Source organism: Sciurus carolinensis, chromosome 16, assembly GCF_902686445.1.
Source record: "Sciurus carolinensis chromosome 16, mSciCar1.2, whole genome shotgun sequence".
Classification (NCBI taxonomy): domain Eukaryota; kingdom Metazoa; phylum Chordata; class Mammalia; order Rodentia; family Sciuridae; genus Sciurus; species Sciurus carolinensis.
In genome coordinates, this window is record NC_062228.1 from 51,592,284 (window position 1) to 51,606,223 (window position 13,940).

General features: G+C 51.0%; 1 protein-coding gene across 12 annotated transcripts in view; it reads left to right on the forward strand.

Annotated features, from left to right (window-relative positions):
• Nucleotides 1–13,940, forward strand: part of Pou2f2 (POU class 2 homeobox 2) — a 74,164-nt gene that overhangs the window by 25,307 nt on the left and 34,917 nt on the right. For 11 of the 12 annotated variants that reach the window (XM_047529925.1, XM_047529926.1, XM_047529923.1 and 8 more), the window contains exon 1: nt 13,451–13,501. The exons of the other annotated variant lie outside the window; for it this stretch is intronic. In XM_047529925.1, coding sequence (XP_047385881.1) covers nt 13,474–13,501 — 28 coding nt within the window. In that variant the 5' untranslated portion in view covers nt 13,451–13,473. Of the gene's footprint in view, nt 1–13,450; nt 13,502–13,940 lie in introns of those variants that run through there. 12 annotated transcript variants of the gene reach the window in all.

A 13,940-nucleotide genomic window follows, 5' to 3' on the forward strand; every position in this document is an offset into this window, starting at 1 on the left:
ATATAATAAGAACTAAGCGGTGGCTGCAGGAGAGAGAAAGGGCAGGAGGCGGGGAGGGGGGCGCAGGGGGGAGGGCGGCTCGGGCCCTGGTCGCTGCGGAGGCCGGGCCGCCGGCCTCTGCGCTGAGCCCTCCGCGTCCCCCCTGCCGGCCCCCTCCAGCCCCGATCGATCCAGTTTCTTGGCAATAAAGCATTTTTATTGTCAGCTGCCCTGAATGCCAAATGTGAGCCTGGTCCTGCTTCCCCCCAACCTGCTTCCTCACCACCCCTCCCCCAGCCCTCCTCCACCCCCCTTGCCTGCCATGGCCCCACCAAAGAATCAGCATCGTCCATCACCAAGACCCCCTCCTCTTCCTCCTCATCCATGTCAGCTGCAGTCCCCGCACATCCTCAATAATCCACCAAGCTCTCCACCCCCACCTAGGCTGCTCTGTTTCCCTCCCTAACCCCAGGCCCATAGGGGAGCAGAAAGGTGGGCTCTGGATGAATGGCCTTGTGGGGTACAGGGATGGGCAGGAGGAGGAGGGACAGGAGGGTGTTGGAGTGGGCAGCAGGGAGATGGTGGCCACAGGTTGAGGGAGGTGTTGGCTAAAATCAGGGGAACAGCAGCCTGCCCAGCAGCTGCAGCCAACAGGGGCCACCAACAAGAACAGATGGGGTGTCCCCTGCACAGCACATGAGAGGGAGGCATACCCGGCTTGGCCCCTACTGCAACCTCGGGACCTCCTCGACCCCTTCCATTCTGAAGGTGGCCCCTTTTTCTGGGCGGCAGCTGAGGGAAGGGGGAAAGACCGGGAGGGCAGCTGGACACCTCTCCATCTATCAGTCTCAGCTCTGCCCAGGACCGGGGACATCACCACACACCCAGAGGACTGCTGGTGTGAGGGGCCGAGGAGAGGGTGTTGGGGAAGCAATTCGCAGAAGGTTCCATAGTCCCACCGCAGCTCGCTTTTCTTCCCTACCTCCTTTCTTTTCTCTTTTTCTCCCTTTCCGCTTTTCTCTGTCTCTACCTCCCTTTCTCTGTATCTTTCTGTCTCTCTGTTTGACTCTGATTCTCTCCTTTATTGCTGCCTTTCCCTCCAGGGATTTAAAAACCTCCACACACTTCTCCTTTCTACCTTTCAAGTCCCCAGTTATTCCCTCCCTACACCCCTCTTTCCCCTGCTCTATTTTCCCCTCAACCCTTACCCACCTCCATCTCTTGTCTCTCCCTATAGCTCTCCTGGTTCATCCCCCCTCCCACTACTGTAAAAATAAACAGAGGCCCAGCTCCTTGGAACATCAGTGGGAAGCGCAGAGAAAGGGTCTTAAGCCCCTCTCCTCTCTTTCTCTTAGTATCAGTGATTGCTGGGGTGAGAGCTCATCTACACCTGCAGACACAGAGCTGGCGTCCTCAGGGTTGGAGTCCTCAGGCCTGGGCCCATCTGTCTGCCACATACTTCCTGTGTGGCTTCGCTCCAGTCACTTGCTTGTCCTGAGCCTGGTTTCCCCTGAAATATAAACAGTTCAGATGGTGTTCATGGCATATCCTGTGCCTAGAAAGCTCAGGGTTCTTTTAGTTTCTGGGAGAGGTTTGGGGGTTTCTCTAGCAGGATCCCCAGTCTGATGAACATGGTCATCCCACAGTCACATCCCCATGATATCTCCAGGGATGCAGGACTGGGCTCTCACTATCTCTTGGTGGCTTGGGGAGTTGAATCTGTAGAAATAGGAAGACCTGCTGGGCATGGTGGCACATGCCTATAATTCCCAGTGACTTGGGAGCCTCAGGCAGGAGGATTGTAAGTCAAGAGGCTAGCCTCAGCAATTTAGTGAGACCCTGTCTCAAAATAAAAAATAAAAAGACCTCAGTGGTTAAGCACCCCTGGGTTCAACCCCCAGTACCACAAAAAATATAGAAAGGAAGGAAGGAAGGAAGGAAGGAAGGAAGGAAGGAAGGAAGGAAGGAAGGAAGGAGAGAGAGAGAAAGGAAGGAGGGAAGGTCAGCCTGGGATGCCAGGGTTTTTCTTCTCAGTCTGGGCATAGGAGTGACATGACTAGAGTCATGCTTTAAGGAGTAGTGTAAGGGATGATCCCAGACCCCACCTCCATAGTCAGTTTTCTGGGTTAGGAGTTTTGGTCTGTGACAGGGGTCTGTCCATATGACAGATACTGAACTGATTCCTAGTTCAGTATCTGTCACATGGACAGGGTTCAAGAGATATCTGTAGAGCAAATGACAGAGTGAAGAAGAACCTGTGCCATAAGACAGGCCGGGGGAAGAGAGAGACAGAGAGGAGGGTGACCTCAGGTAGAGCAGGGGCAGAACAGAGAAAAGAGCAAGGGATTCAGAATCTCTGGGGTGAATTGAGAAGTTGACAGGTGGGAGGCACTTGACAGGAAAAGAATTCTGAGGTGACCCTGGATCTCCTTTCTAAGCTGCCATCTTCATCCAAGACTTGGTGACCCAAATGGTCAACGGATCTTTCCACTACGGCAGTATCCATGTGTCCCTTTCTTGGCCTTCTGCAGCAACCACTTCACTACCTCTGGGGCTTCCTGAGGATCATACACATGGTCAGGAGCTGTTCCTTGAAGTTCAGGGCTCATCAATCCTCCCAACTTCCTGCCTTGACAGCTAGGTGCAGATTTGGAAGTGCCTTCCCGTCTGGCTGCAGATGTCCCCCCTTTTACATGGTCCTTCCCGAGTGTCCCTCTCTCCACTGGCCTCTCATCATATTTTGCTCATGCTGTTCCCTCAAGTGGAGGAGCAAGAATCCTCATAGCTGCTCATGGACTGCTTTCTGTGACCTGTGTACTCTTGCTGACCCTGACACCCTAGGTGCAGGCATTGTCATTAATCCTGCTTTCTAGATGGGCCATTGAGGCTGAGAGAAGGCAAGTGGCTTGCTCATGGTCACCAGCTAGTAAGTGTCAGAGCCAGGACTGTCATTCAGGCCCAGTGACTCTGGTTGACTTTCACTGATTCAACCCAGAAATGTTTTTTGAGATCCATGGCTAAGGAGGTGCTTGGAAAATGTGAAGGCTTTGGTGTGAGGGGTTCAAAATCATGGCTCTGCCATGAACTCATGCTTCTCTCTGAGCCTCTTTCCTCCTTTGGGTCATAACTGCCATCTCATAGGAGCCAATGAAACAGGAAATATGAAATACAGTAAGATTACCTGATAAAAGGTCATGCCCTTCCTTCTTGCTCTTCTCTGAAATATGCTCACCCCCTAGTTTTGGCTCTTTTAAGCTTTTATATTTTCGGAGCCCTTTTTCTAAAGCATTGTCAATATTAATTCTCTGCTTGAAGCCTCATTATACCTTGTAATGGAGGAATATTGTCTGGTTTATAGAAGTGGAAACTGAGGTTCAGAAGACTTCTGCCTCAAGTGCCCCCTTGGAACACATGCATTCAGTATGTCTGTTGAGTACTCTCCAGGAGCCAGGTGCTTGTTGGGTACTGAGCATACTCTCTCTGAGTGTCAAGAGGAGACAAGACTCATCAGGGTCAGGCATGGAAGCCAGAAGACCCACAGGGGGGAGGTTGCTAAAGTCACTCAGGGCAGAGATTGTGGTGGCCTTGATTGCAGTGGGGAAGTGATGGAATTAGTGATGATATTGAGGCTCAAAGACGCGGAGAACAGAGTTAAGGTCTGGGCTTGCACACACCTAGCTTTTCCTCTCACCAGGGCAGGCGTTACTTCTTCTCTAGGAGCCTGGAGGAACCTCTGGGAGGTAGGGGCCTGGGTTGTATCTATTTGTTGGTCTCCACATAAATTCCAAAGTGCCTGGTGTCCTCCGCACTGAGGGGAGTTTTTGTAGTCAGAATGAGATCAAACCTGGAGGTGAGTGAGAGGCCTTCCTTTGGGAGACTCCATGGAAGAGGTGAACTCTGAGCAAGGTGGTGTCAGGAACAAGTAGCTCTGAAAGGTGTAGGCTCCTCTCACACCTGGACTTGCTGTGTGAGCTTGCAGAATGTGCCAGGAGCCTGTAAAGTGGAGTGGGAAATACCATTTGATCTGCATCCCAGAGTCCTTGTGACTCAAGGTGGACAACCCATAGAGAAGCTCCTAGTGACTGGCTCTTGTTGGCAGGAGGCTATAACAAGACAGGGAAGGGAGACATGTGGACGTCTTGGCCAGCAAAGCCCAGGTCTAAGCCCACCATTTGAGTCAAAGGGAAGAAGTGGGCAAAGTGGAAGTTTGAGGAAGAAAACAGTGATGGCGAGGTGGACTTTGGAGTCCACCTGCCTAGTGCTGGTCACAGTTCCATCCATGTAACCCCAGGTAAATGACCTAACTTTGCTGAGCATCAGTCTCTCCAACTGTAAAGTGGGGCTCTTAGCAGACAACCACCTCCTTGGGAGGCCATATGCACACTCCCGTTAGTTACCTTTGGCAGGGTATGGAGGTCCTTTTCCATTCAGCTTCTTCTTTAGCAAGTAGACTGAGTACCCTCTACATTGCAGGCACTGGAAACACAGGAAAGACCCAAGTCAGTGAAATTATTGTCACAGGTCTCATTGGAATGTTGAGTGGTGGGTTAATAATTTTACACATTATTAAAAACACATAAGTAAACAGATGAATAATGAAGAAGAGGTCTATCCAGCCCAGTGATGAGAATACACCATAACCAAGGATTTTGATTAATCCAGTTTTGTGCACCTGAAGTCCTTTAAAAGACAGGACAGACATGCTCCCCATCCTCCAGGAGAAAGCATTCAGGTTGGGGAAGAGAGGTAATTAGCAAGTTCATAAGACATAACATGGAAACTTGAACGTTAGAGGAGAGTTCTAGAAGAAAATGCAGCATGGTAGAGAATGGGGTGATGAGGGAAGAAGAAGAGCTATTTGGGGAAGAGTGATCAAAAAGACTTCTCCGTGGAGGTCACGTTTAACTGGGATCTTGCAGTAAGTGAGGGGAGGAGGCATGGGAATGACCAGGCAGGGGAAGAGCATAAGTAAAGATCTTGAGGCAAGGAGGAGAGCTTGGCTTGGTTTGCAGGGACAGAAAGACAGCCAACACAGGGGTAATGAGCAGGGGGTGGGAGAGAGCAAGGGCCGAGTAGCAGAAGGGGTGGTGTCAAATCACAAGGCAGTATCTAGAGTGGCCTTTACAGGAGGAAGCCTTAGAACCGGCTTACTTTGCCAGCCTCCATCTGGGGCCTTCCAGGCCTGGTTAGTACCCTGGACAGCAGCCTTGGCCCCTCCAAGAGCTTGCAGCCACGGGGCGCACCCTATTGAACACTGAACACCAACTTATTTTAAATCTGTTTCTGGGCAGTGAAATGAAAGAGGGAAGAGGAGACCGATGATACTTCCACGTGTACAAATTGTCCCCTGTCTGCAGGAAGCTTATGGTTACTGGACAAGACATAAATGTACAGTTTAATGAATCCTGACCCAGTGAGCATCTCTATAATCATCACTAGGGTGGAGGTGCTAAATGCACCCAGCATCCACAGGTTTCTGCCCTGTATCCCTTCCCAAGCATCCTCCCTTCCTGCTGGAGGTAACCATGATCCCCCAGCCTGATTAATCTTTGGGATAATCATCACTTTGCTTTTCCACCTATGTATTCTAATTCTGATTTAAAAATGAAATAATCTCATGGCCAAAACCAAAATCATTACAGAAAAGGTTAAAATTTCCTTTGAATCCCCTCTGCTTCCCCCGTCGTGGTCCCCTCACCAAAGGCAGTCGTCATTAGTTAATTAATTACCTTTTAGACCTTTTCCTCTTGATGCCTGTGCACCCACAGAGAATGTGTAGAATGTGTAGTGCTTTTGTATGTGTTTTACATAAATGATATCTAAGTGTAAAATTCATTCTTCAACTTACTTTTTCTAAATAGTGTCCTAGAGAACTTTCCATGTCCATATCCAGAGATCTATCTCATTCACATTCATGACCACATATGATTCCTGAGTATGAACATACTATCAAATTACTTAGCCACTGTTCTATTGGTGGCATTGAGATTGATCCTGATTTTCTCAACCTCAGATCTTGAATTTTAAAAAATTTAAAATTTGTTCTAATTAGTTACACATGACAATAGAATGCATTTTGACACATCAAACATAAATGGAGTATAACTTCTCATTCTTCTGGTTGTACATGATGTAGGATTACACTGGTCATATAATCATATATGCACATAGGGTGATAATGTCAGATTCATTCTATTATCCTTCTTACCCCCAAACTCCCTCCCTTCCCTTCACTCAGACCTCGATTTAATGAATTCCTTTGTACTTATATCATGGCGGCAAGTTTATACTTAAGATTAATGCAGTTCTTGTCAGCCTGTTACTGCCCCTATTTCACAGATGAGGAACCTGTGACTCAGAGAGGGGGGGTCCTTGACCTAGTTATATAGCAAATGAGTGGGAGAAACCATTTTCATCTGTCTAACCCCCAAACTAGTCATTATATTCATGTACATATACTCAGTTCATGTGCAAATGTCCTCATTCAACACATTTCTGGAGCCCTGGATACATGTAGGCCCAGTACTGTGTTCCATCTCAAGAATAATGAATCAAACCCAGTCCTATCCTTAAGATCTCACAGGCTGAAGGGGAAGTAACTCAAGACAGTGTGAATAGTGCTAAAGCCCAGGGGTGCTGCCTGGTTCTGTGGGAAGACTGGGGTCCTTCCTATTGATTGGGTTTCTGATGGAGTCAGAGAAGACTTCCAGAAAGGAGAGATTTGAGCAGGGGATAGAGTCTATGTGGAAGGCAAAGCGGGAAGGAGGGACAGAGTACGCATGGAAATCTTTGTTACTGAGCAAAGCATGAAGGTGAACTTAGAGGGCAAATAGCTGAAGAGGTTGACAGGGGGCATGTCCACCTGGGCTTAGAGATCCAGCCATAGCCTTCAGTCTGTGGGCCACGGGAGCCTGGAGGGATTTACTCATTCAACAATAATAGGGTTCACGTCCAGCACTGATAACATTAGGAACATCATGGTGAAGGAAACAGAAAGGAACACCTGCTTACAGAGAGCTTACATTTTAGGTGGGGAATAGTAAAAAACTATACAGTAATTAAATTCCAAAGTCCTTGAAGAAAATAAAAATGAATATTGTAGTAGAATGTGATGAACATAGGGCCCTTGGAGGAGATGGCCTCTGAGCTGAATCTTGAAGGAGGAGAAGACTGGGAGGAGGTGGGTGGCATTCAAGGGCATCAACCAGGTCAAAGGCCCTAAGGTGGGGGTGACCTCAGTTCCTCCAGTAGCTGGGGTTCAGTGCTTGTGTGGACAGGGGGGAGGCCCTACAGAGTTCTTGAGGCCACGGAATGTGAATTGGGTTTGTCCTGGGGGCATCCAGAAGTCCCCAGAAGGCCCTGGGTGGACAAAGGTAAGAATCTGGACTGAGGAGATAAGTTTCAGCCTTTGGACAGCTCCCTGCAAGGGTAGAAAACGGTGGTTGCTGAACTTGAAGAGCTGATGCTAGATGAGTGGGAAATCAGAGCTGGAGCAGAGCAGGATGCACACGTGGACTATGGAAAGTCTGGGTGCAGCAGGAGGTACTCAGGGTAGAGGGTAGAGCCTCTTTGAGCACCTGCTCCTTTGAAAACTGGGGAATATGTGGCAAGGGAGACCAAGGACTGTGTTCTTAGGGGACCTGCAATTTGGGAGAGACACGTGCAAGTCAGGGTAAGAACAGTGAGCTCGACACAGCAGTTTAAGCACGGGCTTTGGGGTCAGTGGACTTTAGGTGACTGTGGGTCTCAGTTTCCTCATCTTTAAAATGGTATAATAAGAGCCCTTATCTCTAAGGTCTCTAAGGTGGCAGTGAGGAATCGAGGGATTGAGTAAATTCAGCCAGGTCTTCATAGAGAAGGCCTACAATTCACTCTTCTTCTTTTTGTCCCACAGCTAGCTGATCATCAGTCCATCTTACCTTTCTTGCTTCTTTCAAGCTACAGAATTTAGAGCTGGAAGAAGTCTTAACAGTATCCCTTCAGCCTACCTTTCTCTTAGAGTTGGGAAACTGAGAACTAGAGTGTACAGGGAGGTCACCAGATGTCCAGTTGCAAAATAGCAACCTGGTTGGTCTTCTGATATTTATGCTATTTGAGCAACAGCATGGAGCTTCTCTTCTTACTTGAGGTGGATAGCACATTCTAGTGGCTTTGGGAAGCTGGGGTGGCAGGGGGTATGACTAGTGCTTTGTGAGTGTGGTTTACTAAGCATCACTGGTTGTCTGATCCATAAACCTTACTGCTTCCAATGTGCTTCTTCCTGATCTTTCTCCAAATTTGCTCCCCTTCCCAATGTCCATCTGAGATGTCCTAGCATCCCCCCGTTTAATCTCCCGGTCCTAGTGACTGTACATGAATTCGTACCCTCACCCTGACCTCATGTTTCCATCTTCCCTGGCTGTCTGGACCAGTGTCCAGCTCTCACTGGTCATCTGCCTCCAGATTCCCCCCACCACCCTGTCTCCACACCAGTCCCTGAGGGCTCTTCCTCACTCAGAATCTCCCTCTCAGAAGCCTTCGTCTCCAACATCAAGTCCATCTTCAAGGCTCTTCTCTCTCTGTGCCCTGATCTCTCTCAACTGAGCTTGAGCTCTCCCTCCTCCCCCATCTTCCTATGGTAGGAAAGTACTTCCAAGTACCTGGGTTCCTTCCTCCCTGCCACACCCCAGATTCATCTAGCTATCAAATCTTGCTTTGTGTACTCATAAAATTTCTTCCAGAGGCCCCTCCTTATTTCCTCTCCCACTGCCACTCTCCTGGTTCTGTCCCCATCATCCCTCACGTGGACACTTCCTCATGGCTGACCCCCCTCACCCTCTGGTTCTTTAGTGCATCCCCACCCCCACAGCCATAATCACCCATTAAAATGTTCACAAACTCATGTCATTTCCTTGCTTAAAATCCCCCAGCGGTGTCCCACTGTTCTTGGAGCAAATTCCTGCAAGGCCCTGTGTGGTCTGGCCCTGCCACCTCTCCCCTCATCTCCATATCCCTCTCCTCATTCTCTCTGTACCAGCTGTACAGGCCTCTTTCGGTTCCTGGAATTTTCATGCTGCTTGCCACCTCAGGGCCGCCACCTACTCTGTTCCCACTGCCTGGAGTGCTCTTCTCCACCTCTTTTGCATCCTGCATACTGTGTTGAATTACAAAGTAAATGTCACCTCCTTGGGACGGATTTCTGCAATGTGCCACCACCGTCCATTTTATGCACCTTCATCTATTCTTGAAAGCGCTTTTCCCAACTTGGAATTACATATTTATTTGGTGATTTAAAAAAATTGATTCTCGGGCTGGGGTCGTGGCTCAGTGGTAGAGCACTTGCCTGGCACGTGCAAGGCCCTGGGTTCGATCTTCAGCACCACATAAAAATAAATAAATAAAATAAAGGTCAATTGTGTCCATCTACAACTAAAAAATATTAAAAAAAATTGATTCTCCTGCCCCAAACTGTAAGTTCTGGAGCGGGGGTGGGGGGGGTGGGGAAGAAAGCATATCTTCGTTTTGCATTCAACCCCTGTATTCTCTGGGTTTAGCCGTGTTCTGGCACATAGTAGCATTTACTGGATACTGACTGAGTGATGGATTACCAGGTAGTTTATCTACACGTCTTCCCTCCACACCATGAGCTCCTTGAGTGCAGTCAGGGCTAGTTCATTTTGGGGTCCTCAGCTCACAGCCCAGGGCTTGGAACCCAGCAACATGGAGGAACTGCCTGGACTAAGGAACTGGAGAAGGGTTGGCTCACTTTCAGGCAGGACCTGAAGGGGTCAGCAGGACTCTAGTTCCTTGATGGACATCAAGAAACTGGCTCCAAGAGCTGTTAGAGTTGGGCAGGGGGCGTGGAGGATTCCAGTGCTTCTGAGTGGACAGAGTGGCTATTCCTGCTGTCTACTAGATGACCGGAGCCTCCCAAAGTCTCAGAGGAGGCCATGGTGGAGTAGAGGGAGAACAAGTGGTGGGGAGAATAGACCCAGGTTTGAATTCGGACTCTACCACTCACATGCAGTGTGACTCAGGTCAGATGATTTACCTCTCTGAACCCTATCAACAAAATGGGGTTGATAAGAAACCTTACCTCTTCAGACGGCTGCAAAGATTTAGGAATAATTTACTGGTTCAAATAGCACAAAATAGACAGGGACGCTGCTGTTACTGCTAATATTGATGACAATAATGATGAGGAAAAGGTGAAGAAATGAATTGTGAGTCCCTGGATGCTGGATGCTCCTAAATAGAATCTGACTTTTGAATTTGGGCTGTTGGAGAAGTAGTCCCAAGGGGATCTCAGGTCCAGGGGATGAGGTAGCATGTAAATAGGAGGTAGTTCTGAGCCCAGAATCTAGGAAAGAGGACAAGAGATGGGCAGGCAGTGCCTGGGGTGGGCCAGAGCTGAGGCCGGGCATGGCTCAAGGGCAGCTGAGGCCCCCGACAGACTGCATGACCTGCAGCAGGGCTGGCCACACATCTCTTTGTGGGTTTGTCTGCCATCCCTACCATCCTTGTTTTCTTACCCATGTAGGTCTCTAAGCCAGCTCTCCCTGTCCCTCAGAGGCTGTCTCTGGTCTGGACTCTGCTGACGGTTAACGTGCTTGGATGCAGAAGGGAGGCCCAGCAGAGAGAAATTGGTGTTAATGAATCTGAGGCCCAAGTTCATTTCCGAATCCAGTCATGGACTCACAGTGTGGCCTGCGACTGAGTGTCCCTGTCTCCCACGAGGCTAGGGTTCTGAGGTGCCCCTCTGAATTCCCACATGCTAGAACCCTACAGAGGAGGCCAGCATCTATGGGGAAAGGCCCTTTGGGTCTCCACATAGATCAGGGATGAGGCTGGGGGCTAAGTAGAAAGACTGCTAAAGATAGCAGGAGTCCAGAGAGCTACTGGGGAACTGAGCCACAGAGAGGGTCCCCAGGGGTGGCCAGGAGGAAGAGGCCATGACAGGGGGGCCCTAAGGGGTGAAGAATCTCACTCTGCTGTCCCCGGTGGGCTGGCTGCTGCCCCCCCCCACTCTCCGGCGGGCCCCCGGGGGACCTCGCTCTAATAATGTATTTGATCGACTCGCCGGCCGCGTACAAGCGATTATTGTCTTGTCGGGAGTCAAACGTATCGATCCAGCGAGAAATATGAGCGGAGCAATGGGGCCCGCGTGTCAGTTACCAGCCCCGCTGGCCCTGGGGAGCCCCCTACGTCTCCTTTAATTACCGCTCAGCCCTGAGCCCAGCCTGGCCTCCCCTGTGCCGCCTCCCTGCAGGCCCCCTACACCTTGAGTGGCCCCCACTGCTCCCCAGCGCCTGTGTCCTACCTGCCTCATTCAGCTTGGTTTCAGTCCTCTTCTCTGTCAGGGAGGCCACCATCTCCCACTGCCTGGGTGTCTCCATTCCCAGCTGTCAAGCCCTAACCACCTACTGTGCCCCAAATTCTGCCCCTCTGTTCTCTCTTGGGCAGGCCCACTCGAGGTCCCCTTATTCAGGCCTAGGGATTCAGCTCCAGTCTGAGGCAATAATGGTCAAGCCACTGTGGTAGGTGACAGGAGTGGGCTGGTTTCATCCCTCAGGGGAGCATGTATGGCCTTCCCAGCTCCTGGGATCCACTGCAGACCTGAGAGGACTGCCCTGGAAGTGGGTGGTCCTCTCCTTGCTCCACTTAAGGGGCTGGCCTGGAGTCGTGTGTCCAAGTGTGCTTCTCACTTCCATGATGCTGAATATGGACAGGGTGGAGCATGGGGGTGCCCAGTGTGTTTTTCCCCCCACCCCCACTAATGTCCTATGACTCACATTTCCAAACCCCCAAACATAAACCCTAAATGAAAACAGAGCTCACTGAGCAAATGCAGCTTCAAGACAAGGCCTCAGTAGCCCACTGCCACCAGACTGCTACCTGGAAGACCTTCATGTATAGAGACCCTGCAGCCAGTTGTATGGTCAGTGGGTGTCCTCTGTGCAATGGCCTTTACAGTATGGAATGTCGTGCAGTGTAGGAGCCTAGAAACTGTCCTCTGTGTGCGGATGTGAGAACTATGCTCATTGCTGTCATGCCCAGCTGCCTGCCCAGGTGTGTCTGGGTGTACCAGCCGAGTGCAGACGGGGAAGGCACCCATGTAGTTCTGCTTGTCTATCACGTCCTTTGTGGGTGTGCATGTGTGTGAATGTAGGCACACATGGCCAGACCTGGACTGGTCATATGTGTAGATGTGACCTTGTGCCCAAAGGTCCACCTAAAGGAGTAGAGGAAGAAGGTGTCTGCATAAGGGAGTGACCGTGATCAGGAGGGAGGACCAGGGCCATGTGCCCAGAGATGTGTTCATGTAAGTCTGTGTGTGTGTTTGAAGTGCTAGGGTCCACGTGGAGAAATACTTTAGTGTCTGGGTGAGTCCACACGTCTGTTCGTGGACGTGTGGTTTGGGGACCCCCACAGCGTGGGGCACAGTGTGTCCTGGGGAGCCCCGGGCAGGCAGGAGAGGTATTTGGAGGCGCCATGAGATTCTGCATCTTGGACGTCGAGATAAGGAATAAGCCCACGGCTTTGGCGCGCCTTTGTCTGCGCCGCGGTGCGCGGGGAGTCCTACGCCTTTGTGTGACCCTCGCAGGTGTGCGCGCGGGGGCGGGGGCAGGGTGGGGAGACCGTGAGGGGAGAAGAGGGAGGGGTTCTTTCCTCCGCAGCCAGCCCCGCCCTCCAGCCCATTGGCGGGGCGCTGTCGCCCTCTGGCGGTCACGGAGGTAGACACTAGGCTGGGAGCTCCACAGCGCGAAGGGCCAGCCCTCAGGGACCAGGGGACTCAATGGTCCCTTCTCTTGGACGTCTGCATTTGCCTTCTGACAGACTTCTTACTGACCCGGACTAAGACCCCAATTCTCCGCCGGTGCTGCCACTGCCCCCAGGCACTGTTTCTTCCCAGTAGTGACCCAGGATGTCTTACCTGGCCACAGGTGCTGGGTTTGGTCATCCACATTGTCCTGTTTTTTGGCTTCAGTGCTTTTTTATTTTGGACCCTCCAGAAAGCTGCTTCTCACCTTTCTGATCCTCAATCTTTTCATCTGTAAAATGGGGCAAATAACAGTGCCCACTGCTCCAGAAGACACCTGTCAAGTATGAAGTGTAAGGCCAGGCACTGGGAAGGTCCTCCCCCCATCAACTGCCAGCTAGTGTTTGTTGTTGTTACTGCAACCAGCCTGCCTTCTCTCCCAGACCCATCGTGAGGGCAGCAAGAGGGCTGGGGCAACTGTTGTAGGCACCTCCTGGTGCTGCAGCTGCAGGAGTCAACTCTTCCAGCCTGCTTTCTTTCCATCCCGCTAACTCCCACCCCCCAAACACTCACATATGATTTGGGGTCAGCTAGGCTGCTGGGGCAGGTCTGTGGGCCAGGGTATTTTCCCTTCCGAAGGGGGCGGACCAACCCTGTGGTTTCCTCCCTGGGTGACTTCCGGCAAGGAGGGCTGGCCCCCAGAGAGGGCGGGGAGATGACACAGTTGTTCCCCCAGCCCTGGTGGGGCGGGAAGTATGGTTCACTCCAGCATGGGGGCTCCAGGTAAGGGGGCTGGTGCCTATGCCCAGGTGGGAAGGACAGGTTGAGCACATTTGGGTTCGTTCTGCTGGCCACCTCTGCTGACCCTCCCTGCCACCCCTCCTCAGTTCTCTCTCTTGTCCTGCTCTGTACTCCAGCAATCCCCCCTCTCTCCAGGCTGTCTCCCCAACTCCCTGGCTTCTCTTTTCCCTCCCCTTTCACATCAGGCACAGAAGCTTCCAACCTTTCTCCCCATGCCTACTGCCCTGTTCTGAGGGGTCTCTGGGAGGAAGGAATGGAGCCAGGTGTTAGTAGTGAGACATTATATGGAAAACCAGTGGGGTGGGCGATGTGGGTGATACTGGGTGGGGGCTGCTAAGGGGTTGTCAGCCTAAGTTGCTGGACTCAGGTACTGTCATTCTTTTGAGCGTATGTATACATCTGTGTATGGGTGTTGGTGCAT